Source organism: Tiliqua scincoides, chromosome 2, assembly GCF_035046505.1.
Source record: "Tiliqua scincoides isolate rTilSci1 chromosome 2, rTilSci1.hap2, whole genome shotgun sequence".
Lineage (NCBI taxonomy): Eukaryota > Metazoa > Chordata > Lepidosauria > Squamata > Scincidae > Tiliqua > Tiliqua scincoides.
Window position 1 is genome coordinate 246,776,579 of NC_089822.1, and position 16,290 is coordinate 246,792,868.

General features: G+C 48.2%; 1 protein-coding gene across 2 annotated transcripts; it reads right to left on the minus strand.

Annotated features, from left to right (window-relative positions):
* Positions 1-2,441: 2,441 nt before the first annotated feature.
* LOC136640092 (G-protein coupled receptor 22-like) lies at positions 2,442-14,527 on the minus strand. 2 transcript variants are annotated; one of them, XM_066614931.1, is made up of 2 exons: positions 14,456-14,527; positions 2,442-12,656 (listed from the first exon to the last, which is right to left on the minus strand). In XM_066614931.1, the coding sequence occupies exon 2, from the start codon at positions 12,585-12,587 to the stop codon at positions 11,304-11,306; it is 1,284 nt and encodes a 427-aa protein (XP_066471028.1). In that variant the 5' UTR covers positions 12,588-12,656; positions 14,456-14,527; the 3' UTR covers positions 2,442-11,303. The 2 variants fall into 2 exon arrangements, with proteins under 2 accessions (XP_066471028.1, XP_066471027.1); XM_066614930.1 differs by having other exon boundaries at positions 2,442-12,786; positions 14,456-14,525.
* Positions 14,528-16,290: the final 1,763 nt, after the last annotated feature.

Here is a 16,290-nt window from a genome sequence, read left to right on the forward strand (position 1 = left end):
CCCCCTTTGGCTATGCTACAGCTGGCACCACAAGAACATCAGATTCAGTGCCAGGCGAGTGTCCCTGGGGACTGAATCTGGACCTGAAAAGGCCCCTTCTCCAGTCACTGCTGCTTCACTTTGGATGTGGGGAGAGGAGGGATGGATGGCCTTTGAGGGCCGTCCTATTACTTGGGCAGGTTTGCACAGGAGAAGGTAGTCCTTACGGTAAACTCTGCACAGGATCAAGTTGCATGTGTGTTTGTGAAACCGAAGTCGTCAACTGCTCATGACCCAGGTGTCTAGTGAAGCCCCTCCCCCCAACAAGCAGGGAGATTGCAAAAGTCTGAAGGAGTGCAATCTGCTTTACCACAGGCCGTTCCATAAGGCCACACTGGCAGGTCATAGTCGTTCCAAGCAGTTTCCTCAGGTTGTACGTTTCAGCTGACTTCCTCCTGGCTGCCATGTTCACAAGGCTCTGCCCGGCAAATAGTGAACAGAGACTCAAAGGCTGCATCTCATGCTCCAAATTTGCAAGAGAAGCAGCCACTGGCATCTCCTGGTCTTCCTATTTCACTGTTTGTGGACTGTATGCAGGAACTTTCCTTGGTAGCGTGGCAGGCCGCCCCAAACTTCCTCGTGCGGCCACTGACCTTCTTACTGTATTGCGTGACGTGAAGGAGAAAGTGTCGTGGCATCTTGACATGTGAAGATGGGACTTGGTGTCCAGGTGTGTTGGCCAGAAGCACATCTGATCACGCAGCCCAGTAGGCAAGGCCAGAGGTATTCCAACCTTAATTAGCATGAGAGGGAACCAGAGAGGAAATGGGACTCCAGATTCCTGGACAGCCAAATCCATCACAGGTGGGCACAGAAGAGACATGATAGTAAGGCTCAAATCATGTTGCTAATATAATGTTCAGACGTCCCTTCTCATTTGCAAAACGCCCCTAGGAGGGGGAGGCGGTACTGCAAAAGAGAAACTGCAGAAGAGAGTCTACTCCTTACTGCCCTGATATTTTACATCTGAGTTACCAACCCACCTGTTTTTATGTGGTTACAGGCTCATTGGCCCATTCCCATCCTCCGCCCCCCCCAACTGGGGCAGCTGTGCTGCATATGTGCCTGCTGTATCCAGGGTGCAGAGCGGGAGGCTTCAGAAGGGAAAGGAGATTGAAATCCCTAAGCCTCCTGCCACAATGGGACTCCTTGGACCTGAGCCAGCAATTTCACTGGTGCAAGTCCAAGGCAAGAAAAGGGGCAGGAAGGCCGTGGATACAGAGGATCAGTGGACACCATCACTGCTAGATCCACTCCCTACTGCAGCGTACTTGGCCCCATTCCTCCCCCCCCTCCCTGCCCAGTTTTTGTGTCCTCCCCACCCCCTTCTGCCACCAGTGTTGGCTCCAGCAGCCAGCCAGCATGGCAACAGCATGTGCTGGAAAGCTCTGGGCTACTGAAGCATGCTTTACAGCTGCCTCATTGTAGCCATTGCTGCTGGAATGCTAGTCTATAGATTACAACACCTCTCTCTTATAAAGCAAATGGAAGTAGTACAGAACTTCTCATAAGAACATAAGAACAGCCCCCTCCTGGATCAGGCCATAGGCCCATCTAGTCCAGCTTCCTGTATCTCACAGCGGCACACCAAATGCCCCGGGGAGCACACCAGATAACAAGAGACCTGCATCCTGGTGCCCTCCCTTGCATCTGGCCTTCTGACATAGCCCATTTCTAAAATCAGGAGTTTGCGCATACACATCATGGCTTGTAACCCATAATGAATTTTTCCTCCAGAAACTTGTCCAATCCCCTTTTAAAGGCATCCAGGCCAGATGCTGTCACCACATCCTGCAGCAAGGAGTTCCACAAACTGACCACATGTTGAGTAAAGAAGTATATTCTTTTGTCTGTCCTAACATTGCTTCTCATGTCTAGGTATGGGTAAATGTCCAGTTCCCTGTAAGTGTGCCCATTTTACCTTGTGCACAATGTTTGTCTGCAACCCAGCAATTTCTGAAAACATAAATCTGCAAGATCTAGAGGAAAAAGGGTGTTGTGTGAATACATCCTCTGATAGGAACTGGTAGTTGCTGGACATCAAATATATAACTGGGAAGCAGAAAGGGGACAGTGGTAACGCCACCTCACTACTTTGGGTACGAAGATGTACATTTACTCATTTTTGCGACCATATGTCTGTACATACACACAACATGATCACATATACAATATGTTGATGGTCTTTTTTAAACTTAAAGGGAAATTTTCCCCCCTGTTGTTTATTCAGTGACATCTCTCTCTCCCCCTCTAGGATTCCCCCCCCCCAGAAGCAGAAAGTCACACTTGCCCCAAAACACACTAAAAATGTTTCAGAAAAACTCATCTTGATCACTATGAGGTATCACTCCAGCTGGTCCAAGAACAGTCTAAGAGAAAATAATGGAGACAGAGAGGAAGGATTGACACATGAAGATGTATTTACAAATGACCTTATAAGATAATCTTTAATACATGAAACCAGTGTACGTATATCGAGGGTGATCCAGCCTACACCTAATAGAAAATTAATAGGATAGTGGGATACAGATGGGACCTGACTAGTCAATGGGAGGTTTGCTCTAATTGGGAGGTTTTCAGGGACTCTGGGCTAAGAGGTGGCCATATGGAGATCTCTCAGGGTACTGCTGTATCTCTAAAGCTAGTGCTCCAATGGTCCATGGAACTATAAGTTCTGAAGGTGAAACTCTGTTTTACTGAGTTCTATGTAATGGTTGGAAGTACTTTATTTTTTGTTTTTCTTTGACAGGATTCAGTATACCTATATGAATTTTAGAGTCAGACCTAGTTGTAGTCCTGGGCTCACAACCCCTCAAAGAAGTTGGACGATATTTTCTGCAGTCACCACGCAAGCCATAAGGTGCTTCATCCCATATTCATCTTTTGCACAGGCAAAATCGTACCACTAGCTTGAGACGCAGCCATGAACATGAAAGGATCAGCAGGAGTCACCAACAGTTCAGTATGGAACTTCCTAAGATATGTCACTTGCTCAATAAGTGGGCCAGCTCTGGATGCCAGTTCTATGGAGCTGAAGGAGGGAAAGGGATGTCTAAAAAGGAGATCCCCCCCCAAATGCACAATTTTCACAAATGTTGTCAACTCCAATTAAATTGCCAACTAGATTGCATTTCAATGTAGTGTATAAGTGAGTATTTTTTTAAAAAAAATGGATGTGTATTATAAATCTATGTGGGTTTTTCCATTTGATCTATATGCAGGAAATGCAAAAAACGATGTACGTGTGTGTTGGCTTGTGAACAGACCATCCTGCAAGACGTGAAGCTGTTCCCTCCAGGGCCCACTAGATGGCAATAGAGCTTCATCCAGCCCAAAATGTAATCCTTGTCTTCTAAGAGGCAAAAGCCCCAGTACTGAAATAGCAGCAGCAATCACAATGGAGGGCTATCAAGAAAGGAAGGGAAGAGCCATGTGTTTTTTGTCCTGAAATTTCATTCAGTGCTTTATTACAAGGATGTCATGGCATTTTCCTACTGCCTACTGCATGAGGCAGCCATCGCCACCCCCTGGCCTTCTAATGAACTAATACCACAGAATCAGAGAACTTTTAAAAAAATAATTAATCTCATTGATGTGAGATTCTGAATTTTGAGTGTGACGAGTGACAGGAGATATGTACAGGAAAAGCCAGTTGGTCCATCTAACTCGAAATCCCTTCACTGCTTTTCATTCAAACCTTGTTCCAGAAAACCACTCCCCACCTAATGAGATTTTGTTCTATTTAACCCAAATCACAGCAGCAAAGTCAAGAGGATGGCTTGTCCAGGTTTGAGGGCAAAAAACAATGGATTATGCTCCCAATGTCTTCACAAAATCCTCTTGCATGCCCTCTACCTGTAAGCCACCAACAGTTTGAGATAAATTCCCACCAACAGTTTGGGATAAACAAAGGACATTCCTTGGCACAAAAATTCTGGGGGGGTCACTGGAGGAGCATTCTTAATCCTCCCTTAGTCATGTCCTCCATCTCTCCTCCAGTTGCAGGTCAGGACCAGCCTCCTTGTCAAAGGTAGGAGGAAACTGAGTGTGAGGCAGAGGTGAATTGGTTTGGTGCTGATATGACACCATGACTTTGGTCATCAATGAACTTGTGTCTCATTGCTAAAGCTGCCCTGCTCAGTTGTGTGGCTTCCTGCTAGGCAACCTCCGCAGTCTGTCCTCTCCCACCTCCTACAGCTGTTTTTCTTCCCTTTCCTGCAAAGCCCCAGTTTTATGAGAAACCCGCCTGCCCGTTAAGAGACAATTCTGCTGAGAAAATAATTTCCCCTTCACAATGATTAATTCCTGCGAATAAAGTGCCTGACTTGGTGCTGTGCTCTCTGATCTGTAAAAACTGTTCCTTTCTTCTCACAGGCGTGAAGGAAGGCTGCGCTTATGCAGTAGTGATGGAAAAGCATTCTGCACAAGTTCAGATGCACTCCTCCTGACCTTTTAAACCATTTCCCATCTTCCAAGGCTGGGATCTGGCACTGGAAATTGGTTCTGGGCTGAGCTCTGGCACAGGTTAGGACCTGCTCCTCTGCACAATCCAGGCAACCCTAGCAAGGGGAGAAAGATGAACATTTCACTTACAGCTGAAGGGCTTTCCAAATCCCTTCCAAAAACCCATAGCTTCCCCATTCCCTACTCCTAATATGTGTGACTGAAGCAACTGCATATATTTCCTCTGCCTCCATCCCCCTTCTCTCTTTCTGCCGTCACTCCTGTGTCAAAATCTAGATTGTAAACCTGTTGGGACAGAGGCTTGCCTTTTTTACTTTATGCTATGTACACTGAAAGTGCTATAAATAAATACATCAATGAAATGGTTATGAGCCTGGACACCTAAAGGCCATCTTTCACCATATGAACCTGCCTGTCCTGTGAAATCATCATGAATGGCCCAGTTGCCATCACCTTTAGCTATTTGGTGGGTGATGACCTCTGACGGGCTCTTTTCTGTAGCACTGCCCATCTATGGAACTCACTTCTAGTGTAAGATCAGGACTACCCCTTTCCTACTGGCATTCCAGAGGAGAGTTGAAACTTTTTTTGTTTCAGCTAATATTTAACTGTTTCTGCTTTGGCTCTTAGATATTTGTTGTTTTAGGTTGTTGAGTCTGAATTTTTAAATTCATAATTTGATTATTTCTGTATTGTTTTCAATAATTGTACTGTAAGCTGCTTTGAGGTGCCAGTTGGGCTTGGAAAAGCAAGCTAAAAATGACTTGGGGCACGATCCTAACCATGTCTACTCAGAAGTAAGTCCTATTTTGTTCAATGGGGCTTACTCTCGGGAAAGTGTGGTTAGGATTGCAGCCTTAAACATTCAAATAGAAAAAATCTAAGGCCAGAGAGGATCTCCTGCTGAAGGGTATAGCCCAGAACTGAACAGGTGTGTGAGATGTTATATGAACATTACATGTAGTCATTGATAGAATAGTTAAAATATTTAAGCAAAGCTTCCTCTCTTTATTCCCACTGTACTCAGCTCATCAACTCCAATTACGTATGTATATGGCCCTGTTGTGGAACTGCCTCTAGGTCTGTAGGTTGTGTGTTTCACATCCGAACAGGAGTTAGAGGCCACTTGAGGAAATGTGGGGAGGGTTGTATACCTAATGGCTTGTGGGAATTCAGGGAGAAGCGGTGCAGGAGAATGTAAATTAAATGTGACATTGTTCATGACAGTGTCAGATTGCAGCCCTACCATCCTGTACAGGTAACGCAGCGTCTAATGTGAAGCGCATTTGATGAGACAGAGATGTGGTTGACAGCAGCAGCAAATGGAACAGCTCTGTAGCGGTGGAGCCTCCTGACAATGTTGAAATTGGGGTGAGAAAAACCAAACCTTGCCCTGAAGATTTTTCTTGGAGCTGGAAAATGCCTCATGACTTATGCCACTCTCATAATTCAGCACCCACTCTGCCAATTACAATGGGGCTGGTAGTAGCCAAGTGGGTGGGGGTTTGATCAGCATTATCAGGGGAAATGGGTGCTTGCTGGGAACATGAATGAAATCAGCCACAAACCATTCTTAAAGGATCAAACATAGTTGGAATTTTAAAAATGACTGTGTGATGCCTACCCTTGCACTCCTGCATCCTATCAAGGCTCATGAAAAATTTATTATGGTGAGACTCATCGCAGCACAGAGAAACTAACCCGTGAAACATAGTGAGGACATGAGCTGGTCTAGAGGATTTCCTCCTTGACAACAGCACTGTGTCTTCTTGTCTTCCTTCGCTGGATTTTTTTGGTGACATAAATTAACCTCTGCTGATACTGTAAAGCAAGGTGGTGCCTTCAAATATATTTAAGCCTGCAGACACATCACTAGACTGCATTATTTGGAGCCAAAGCTCTGATAGGGCAAGAAGCAGGAGGAATAATCAAGACAAATTTCATTCATCTTAAATCAGGTGCAGTCTGGCACAGGATAACCTCACACTAGCCCTCCCATATGACCATTCAACAGCCACCTTGCTCTGCAACGCAGATCCTGGGCTTTCTGCAGTCCAAATGAATTGGATATGCATTAGGGGGCTGCCACAGTAAAGCAGAACTTCTGTGCTGTGCATGCACTGCTCTTTTGTTGTAGGGAACTGGGACCTGTAAGATAGTTCAGAAGCTTTAAAGGGATAGTGCATACATAGGAACAAATGTTTGGTAGTGGCTGGGCAATGGCTCGAAGCTTTTGAAAGAATGGAGCACAAGTGTAATAAATAAACGTCTGAAACCCAAAACACTTTTGGTTCCAAGCATTTTGGGTAAGGAATACTCATCCTGCAGAAAGCCCTACATTCAATTCCTGGCATACAAGTCAGAGAAGATAGCACCAGGCTAACAGGCCAATGAGCTGATCTCCTATACGACAAGTTTATACATAATAAATGTTTTATGAAAAATGTCTCAACGGAGGCTTGCATCAAATATGTTATTGAACAGGGGGCAACTCATAATCAATATTATTGCACATTTTTATAACCAGTACTACCCCCGCTGCAACTAAGAAATAATGGTGCCCAATACCAAAAAAGGTGTGTAAGCTTTTGCAGCCATGGGCACTAGGACGTGCCCTAAGACAGACAGGAAATATCCCCGTCATATTTTCCTTCCTAGGAAGCTGGTTTGGAAGGAACACTCATGAATAGCTGATTGGAGCAAAAAGCAGCATCCTTGGCTTGATGTTCAAGATCCTTTTTCCACTCTCCTGGTGAGATCTGGGGTTCACCACACTTCGGCAATGGCTGAAAGCAAAGCAGAGCTCACACTGCGGGGAAGACATTCTGGACACATGTTTACCCTGTGAAAATGATGCAGAAAAGCCCTGTCATGCCGTCATATTACTTGCCTTTGTGGGAGGCGGATGGTATTTTGACAGCAGCCTCTTCCAATTCTTCCCCCAGATTTGATCGCCATCAGTTGTGATAACAAGCAAGTCAATTCCTCTTGATCACAGCCTGCTGTGACAGGGAAGTGTCCAGCACAGCCAAGTTCACACCCCAGTCTTAGCAATGGAAGCAGCCTGGCTTTCTCGTTCTGCTTTGTCTCCTCTGCCCTCCCCCCCTTGTTCTGCCCCCCCCAACCTTTTCTCCATAGACTCCTTTGCTCTAGTCCTATCTCTGGCATTTTCATATTTATGCACCTGTTGTAAGGGAGTTGGCAGGTGCCTTCCCACGCTGGAGAGGAGTGACTCTATAATTAAGAAGTGCCAAATAAAGATCTTCTCCCACTTTAGATTTCTAAAACAAACAACACCGTTCTCACCACACATTAAACTAATCTTTTGACAGGTCTACACCTGAGCTCTGACATTGCATCATTTAAAAAAAATAAAAATCCCCATATAATAATTTTGCAGAGACCGGTAATTCCTTCCTTATAAATCATGGCCCATTGTCACGTACCGCTGTTCTTGGGAGCTCATCATTCATTTGAGGTTATTTTAGCCTGCCTCTTTAGGAGAGCTCCAGGGAGAGAACAATATATTCAATGAAGATCAGAGGGAGAAACCTACAAACCGTCAAATTTTAAGTTAAACATTCATCCAGGCTAGATAAAACAGCCTAAATGCAATGCTTCCAAAAGAGGCATAGGCTCTTGTTGGTTCAATTCTCCCCAGGGGAACAGAGTTCTCTAATTGGAGGTGACTTGCCTTGCTCCAAGCCCTTTGTAGATTACCTTTGTCAGAAGGGTGGGTTCAGGCAGACTTCAATAGCACCAGTGGGGAAAAAATGGGAAAATATGAATGCAAGCATTGTTTGTGCGGTTATCTTTCAGTGTGAACACCCCAGGGAAATTATTAAAGCAACCTATTATCACCCAAATGATCATGTCTTGCTGGGATAAATCAGTGAATTTCAACTTTTATCTAAAGGGACAGCAAGTTATTCACGTGATATCAACTGGCTCGCTCCTCTGGGAATCCCACTATTTCTGACACATTTCACACTTAACTCACCAGCTCTTTATTACCTTCAACTGTGGCCACATTACAGCTTTCAGAACATGACACCTATGGCTGGGAGTACACAAATACACAGAAAGGAGGAGAAAGCCTCCTTTGTTGGGATCTATATATGCAGGTAAGCATTTGGTGTGGATTAAAAAAATGCGAGTCTGTGAGCATGCACGTGTGGGCAGAGTTAGGGCCAGTTTGTGAGAATTTGTGCATGTCTGTGTGTATAGAAAGAGTCAGACCTGTATACGCTCATTTAATATCAAGTTTTAGAAAGTCTAAGGCAAGAAATTTACAATGAGCTATCATGGCCCAGCCCTTCCAGAGGCTCTCCTCCAACTGCTGGCCTTCCCTAAGATGCCCCCTTACCACCATTTCCCTGTCCTACTGCCAGGAAGAGCCAGGGAGTTCTGGGGTTCATTCTACTGGGTGGAATGGAAGAGGTCGCTTGGCAATTGACAGAGGTATGATATTCAGGTAGGGACATAGCTTAGTGGCACAGCACATGCTTTTCATGCAGAAGGTCCCAGCTTCAATTCCTGGCATCTCCCGGAAAGACTGGGAAAGGCTCCTCTCTGAAACCTTGCAGCTGCTGTTAACAGATAACCTTTGCTGCCTTCCATACATTACAGCAGGGGAGTCCAAACTTTTTGGCAGGAGGGCCACATCATCTTTCTGACACTGTGTCAGGGGCCGGGGAAAAAAAGAATTAATTTACATTTAAAATTTCAATAAATTTACATAAGTTTATATAAATTAATATACTAGAGGTTGAACCTATATGAATGCATGAAGGTCTTGCAATAGCTCAAGGCTTATAAAAGGCCTTGCAGAAAGCAAGGCCTGGCCTTTTCTTTGCTGCCACTACTGCATCACAGACGTGAAACAGTAAGCAGTGGAGGGAGCCCTCATCCCACAGTTAACACGAGAGGTCAAACAGTTGCCCTCATGCTGAGAGCAGTTGTGTCGGGCCAGTGCGTGCTCCAGCAAGTTTCCGGAGGGCCAGAGGCTCTTTGGAGACTGGGGTCTCCCTGAGGGCCGCATTGGAAGTCCTCAAGGGCCGCAAGTGGCCCCAGGGCCGGGGTTTGGGCACCCCTGCATTACAGCAAAGACATTCTCTCTTATGACTGCATGTGTGTCTTGGGCTCTCCCCTGGCAGTCCTCGGGCTTTGGGAAGTGCCTGAAGCACCTGGGCGTTTGTGGGAGTGCTGGCAGAGTGAAATGCAACTGCTCGTTCCCTCCGAGTAGATGGGCTGCTTTGCTCTGCAGAGATCCCCACCAAGCCTGAAGCTCTGCACTTGGCTAATTCCTCCCTGCTGGTCCTGGCCTGGCTCCCTCACTACCCAAGCAAAATACACACGCAAAAAGAGACCTTGAAGGATCCTTTCACTAGGAAGCCACCAGCCCCAGAAGGGCTCACCCCAAGCCTCGGAACCCTCCATTCAGCATCCCCTCTTGCCCAGCGGCAGAGATCGCTCTGGTGCCCAAACAGAAAAAACATCCCAGTTCACACAAGGGAGTGAGGTGGGGAGCGAGAGCCACTCCACTTTCCTGGTCCTGTTGCCAAGGGCCCCAGAAATGAGGAAGGCAGATTTGTGTGGATTTATCTGTCCCTGGACCAAGAGGCTAATGGACTACTGTGGTGCACTCCTGCAGCAGCTGACCCTGCTCCTCTATGAGAGGGGCCACAGAGGGGCCATTTCTACCCTTTCATTCCTAGAACTCTGGCTACTGGTACTGTACTGAACCTCTGAATCTGACAGACCAACCGAAGCCAGCATTTAATACTAAAAGGCACTGGTTGCCAATGGAAAGCCAGTGACTGTAGTACCAAGGCTCATAGAGCAAGTCCAAATACTAAAACATGACATAGTAGAAGAACCTGGCATAAATCTCCACAGAGACTTATGGGATATGTTCCCTGGACTTCGGTCACTGGAAGAGACGACTAGAAGAAACACACCTGCTGTTTCGGAAGAGCCTAGCAGGTTCTGGAGATGGTATGGACCTAACATGCCAGAACAGCACACACCACTTGTTTAACCTATGGGGCTCCAGAGATGAAGCACCATGCGACAGTTGGGCAGAGAGGCACGTGCAAGTCTCATGCTGATCCCAGCCCTTTCCAAACCCTGCGCGTCCCTCACAAACCACACCAGCCACGCACACTTTCCAGTTTCTCAACAAACTGAGCTCGTTTTGGCCATGGTGCATTTAACCAGCAAGAAAGAGGAGATGCGATGCTGATCAGGCCCTCTGGGATGCTCTCTGGCTTCTACTGTTGGGGCTCTGAGGCCCTATATGTAGGGAGCTTATCTGAGTGGATGCCAACTGTCGGCACTACATTTAGCATGAAATAGTAGTAGAAATACTAGTGGGCCTCAGTGCTGATTTGGCCAACACTATGGGCAGAAAGCCCTGAGCCTTTATCTTTCACCTCAGACAGTCAGGTGATTTTGGCATTGGCTACAGGAAAGCCTCACGCTTTGGTGGGGGGGTTGTTGTGAGGGATCAGTATCCACCCTACGCTGAAACCACTGGGTCCCAGTGAGATGTTGATGGCTGGCTCTCACTCCTTGGCAAGACATTGCTGACCTCCCCACTTCTCTCCTATGTGGCTCCCACTGAGTGGTTAGCACCATGTTTGTAGTTTCTGGTGACCTCGGTGAGGGCTGCGCACCTGCCTCTCGCTCTTCAGTGGTTTCAGTGTTTTGCACCCGCCTTTCACCAGCCTGGGTGAGGCAGTGGATTAGCAGACGCACCCAAACTCTCCCAGCCATCCTGAGGGCTCTGCACCTGCACCTCACTCCTTGGTGGCCTCTGTCAGGCAGTGCTCAGCCCCGTCACTGCCCCGTGGCCGGCCCTTGCAACTCTTGCGTGGTGGCTCTACCCAGGAGTTATGGATGACGGTGCCACCAGGCGCCGGATCCACCTGCAGCGCAGACACCACCCGCTTCTTCAGCTTGCTGCGGAGCACGTTGCGCAGCTTCTGGCGGGTGAAGGCATAGAGGAGAGGGTGGAAGATAGTGGTGCCGTAGGCCATGGCCAGGAAGCAGATACGCAGCTTGCCCAGCAACGGGCTGGGCCCCAGGCACAGGATGAGCAGGTTGGCCACAGACAGCGGCGCCCAGCACAACAGGAAGGTGGAGATGATGAGGAGGGACATGCGGAAGACTCGCCGCTGGCGCTCCCTACGATCCCGGTGGCGCTTCACTGCCCTCCGCAGTGCAATGATTACAGAGACTGAGGCCTGCACTCCCATCGGTGGTGGTGTGGGGAGTGCCGGCACCGGCTGAGAGAGCCGCTTGGCTTCGCTGAGGGCACTGCTGCTCGGCTCCGCGGATTTCCGCCGCTTCCTCTTCTTGGTCTTGTGGCGCTGGCTGCGCTTGAAGGTGCTGCCGATGCTGATGTTGAGAGCCTGCAGGATCTTGGCATAGGTCACAAGCATGACAGCGACCGCAGCAAAGAACGTGGGGATCTGGATGACCAAGTGGTAGGAGGTGCCAAGCTCGGCGTGGAACTCCTCTGGGCCGACGCACAGCACCGTGCGATTTTGCCACTCGGCTGCATGGCCAAACTCCCCCTCTAGAAAGGGGACAAAGAAGACAGCGAGTGACAGTACCCAGACACCGGCAAGGAGGAGAATGGCACGGCCTGGTGTCAGCACACGCTGTGCCGGCCGCACAGAGATGTCGTAGCGGTCCAGGCTGATCACCAGCACGTTGGTGGCTGTAGCCACGCTGCTGAAGGTGATGCAGGCCTCGTGGAAGCAGCACAGCAGGGTGGAAACATGGTGTGGGGGCACCAGCACCACCACCATGGTGAGAGGTGCACACACCACACAGATGAGCACATCCAACACGTGCAAGTTCATGGTCACCATGTTGCTGACAGAGTCCACAAGTCCGGCCTGCAGGCAATAGAGCACCAGGACGGTCAGGTTGCTGCTCACTCCCAGCACAATTTCCAACATGAGGAAGCCTGTCAGTGAGACCTGGAAGCCCAATGAGTACGGCAGGGTCCAGCTGGGGTCAGGGGTCACCCCATCTGTCGTCTCCAGGACGGTGTCGAACATAGGACTCTCCATGGCTGAGAGGGCCGAGAGTTATGAGCATAGTCCTTGGACTGGGCTTGGGGGTACAGGTGACTTCCTCACCTGGAGGGAGAGAGAGACATTCAAGTACCATAGCGATTGCATCAACCTTTTTGTCAGCAGCAGCCTGGATGTGCATAATCTTCCTCACCCCATAAACATGCCATGGGCACCCCATCCAATGGGAGACAACCTGGGCAACATTAGAAAAGAAGGCAGGAATACAAGCTCAGACTTTGCATACAGAGACATACATTAAAGAGACACGCTTTTTAACAACAGGGACATCTACCTGTGCATTTTTCCCTCTGAAAATGTGTGCCTTTGCTGAAGCTGTCTCTCCCCTTATAAGAACATGCAAAAGAGAGACAGAGAGGGAGAGAGATTACTGATACTTCTTTCACCTTATGGTGAAATTTCCCTGTAAGCCAAGATAATGTAAACTGAGTCTTTCTTGTGAGGGGCAGGCAAGAATGCATAGATAAGAGAACATGACTAGGGCAGTTCACACCTTATGTTGTGCCCAGGTACAAATATCAGTGCCTGGGTTCAGCTTTCTGTACTTGGGTTCATTTTCAAAGTCAACTTGGGGATTGGAACCCTTGAAATCCAGTGACTAGAGGCTAGGATTGGAGGGCCAGATTAGAATATGGGCCACAGATGTACACCTTTCCTTACAGCAGCCGAGTCTTGCATGAGGCACTACCTGTACATATTTAAATATGTCTTGAATGACCATGAAAGCAAAGCTGCCCAGGAATTTAAATTCTGCACACATGCAAACCCCTTAATAAACCCTGAAATGAGACTTGAAGGAGGAAGCGAGAGACCGAAAACCAACCAGCCTGCAGAGAAATGAGAGGAGGCATGGAGTCAGAGGTTTTGACAGGTGCAGGGGGGAAAGAAGCCTGTTCTCTATTTTCAGCAGGATGCTTGTGAGTGTGGGTGCATGTCATAGCCCAACGCATGGCAGCCTTTGCAGGACTTCACTCAGTATGAACACACAGTCCCTACCCATCAAAACTCCCACAAAGCAAGAAAGAAGGCTGCTGGAGGAGATGTCTGTTCCAGCTTTCTCCATTAAACAACCACACTCAGGGTCAAGTGATAATGTATGCACATGAATGTACATTTGAGCTCCAGTGGGTGTTTCTTCTAGTGAAAAGCAGTGGGGAATTTGCAGCAGAGAAGCAGCTGAGGGAGGGGACGCTGAGCCCCCCCTTGCCTCCTGCTTTTCTGCTGCAACCCCCTTCCCCAGCTGCTGTTTCCAAAGTGCCAGACATGTTTGCCCTTCCAAACATATGTCTACAATACCCTTGAGGGTGTGTGGAGTTACACCAGGAAACTGGAAGCTGCAAGAAGGGTTAAGCACTTCCTGCCTAGCACTTATCAGCCAAAAATCTGCCTCTTCCTTTGTTTACATGCAATGTGTAGTTTGACCTCCCAAAAAGAAAATAAAAACTGTTGGATAAAACCTACCATGTACTAAGGGGGGGGGGGGAGGAAAACATACAATCCTTCTCTAGTTATGAAATACTCATCCAAAACCTGGACAGAAATGGATGCACAGTTTATCGTAACATATTGTGCGACTATCAATCAGTGCACTTCCAGAAGGGGGAGGAAAAGAAGAAGCACAATTGGGGGGGGGGAGCGGTAAAATTAGCACCAACTGAGGAAGATGCCAACCAACACCAACACCTTCTGGCAATTCTAGGATGAACATGAGCCAAACGATCCCAATGAAAATTCAACAGCCCAGGAATAAAGACTGGAGCAAAACACTTCCACACTCAAAACAACAACAACAAAAACAGATGAATCTGCCTCGGAAACGAGACCTGAGAATGAAAACAACTCACCAGAAGAGAAATTATCCTTGAAAACACAAAATAGCTACCGGTACCATTTCACTGCTCTGCTGGTTTTGCAGTGACTACAAAATTGGGGGTAGGCAGTTGGGCTCGGGCTATTTCCAAACGTGCCCCTTGTATGGCTAGCAAGACATCATTTTTCCACTCGCAGTTCCAACATTCTTTCCGCAGTACAGTAGATACTGCCGTTGCGAGCGCTTGTGTTGCGCTGTGTCCTGTCCACACCTGGCAGGAGGGACATAGCAAAACTGTGGCAGGGGCACAACAGGTTGGCCCATGCCCTCTCAAAGAGTGGCAGAGAAGCACCAAGAACAGTTGTGCTGCCGTGACACTGTTCTCCAAAAGCTGGAAGTTTCTCTGTTCAAAATTGCAATGATTTAGGCATGGGGGAAAATACCAGCAGAGGATGAATGGATGGCGATGTTGTGCGAGCAAGCGAAAAAGGAAGCTAAGCAGGGTCAGGCCTGGTTAGTACTTGGATGGGAGACCGCTTGGGAATACCGGGTGCTGTAGGCTTATACCATAGTCTTTCCAGACTGAAGGTGGCCAACCAAAGTCCCAGACTAGACACCCAACCTGGAAATGCCCCAAGTCTGGTCGATGCGCAAGGGATGTACAATGAGTGGCATGTCCAAAAGTGAGCCAGAGCTATCCAGCCGCAGGTGGAGGCACATCTTGGCCATGACAGCGCCATGGCGTGTGGGCAAGTCCTGTGGCCTTCTCTGGCCCTTCCATTTCCATGCTGAGCCACGGCGCCTGCACCAGTGCCTCTTCTAAACATTGCCACCCCGACCCTACTCCTGATAACCTTGCACTAGGTGGCTTCCCCTGTCTGCCTAGGAACAACACGGCAGTCAGTGGCTCCCGCTTTCTGCCACCCGGCTTGAGCCCCATTTTGCAAGGGTGGATAGGAGAGAAAGAAGATGAATCCTGCATTTGGTTGCTAGGCAACTGCAGGAGTATTCCCAACTTTCTCCAGCCGATCTGCCCTCCTCAGTACGTTCCTGGAAGGGCACACTCAGGGGGGCACTTCTGGGCACGCTTGCCTTGAAGTAAGAACCACTGAACACTCTGGGCCTTACTTGCAAGTAAACCTGTGCAGGACCTGTGCGGTGTACGTTAACACAGAGAACTAGTCGGTCCTAGTTACAGGGCTCCGTTGGCCACCTTTCAGGCTTACTCCCTGCAGCCCAATTCAGGCTTACTCCCCGCAGCCACATTCAGGCTTACTCCCCGCACAATTCAGGCTTACTCCCTGCAGCCCCCCACTTTGTCTGCACACTAGTCTCCACTGCTCCTCCTCCTCCCAGGACAGAAAACGGAAGAGTGGGATGGAGTGCAAGTGTGGAGAACAGAAGAATAATAGAGAAGAATGTCTCTGATGCTCTCAGCCAGGGTTTCTTATGTCTTTTTTTTTTTGCTCACGGCCCCATTTGGAGCCTCATTTTGTCATATGCCTGGCAGTTAAGTTTGGGTGGCCCTCTCAGAAACTTGCTGTGGTCCCCTAATGTTCTTTTTTACCTATATGGCCCCCTAGAAGTATGGCAGGATTTTTTTTGGGGGGGGGGGGCTATATACCAGGACATGCCCGATCTTGTCTGATCTTGGAAGCTAAGCAGGGTCAGGCCTGGTTAGTACTTGGATGGGAGACCACCTAGGAATACCAGGTGCTGTAGGCTTATACCATAGTCTTTTGAGACTGAAGGTTGCCAACCATACATGGGCCATATGGAGAACCACTGCTCTAACCCACCACTCTTCTTTCCTTCCTCTTCCTCTGCCCCCCTCTTCTAGTTCTAAAAATGGGAGGGGAAGAGGCTGGC

Bases quoted from the DNA above. Each gene is read 5' to 3' on its own strand.
- LOC136640092 (XM_066614931.1), bottom strand. From the start codon at position 12,587: ATGGAGAGTCCTATGTTCGACACCGTCCTGGAGACGACAGATGGGGTG.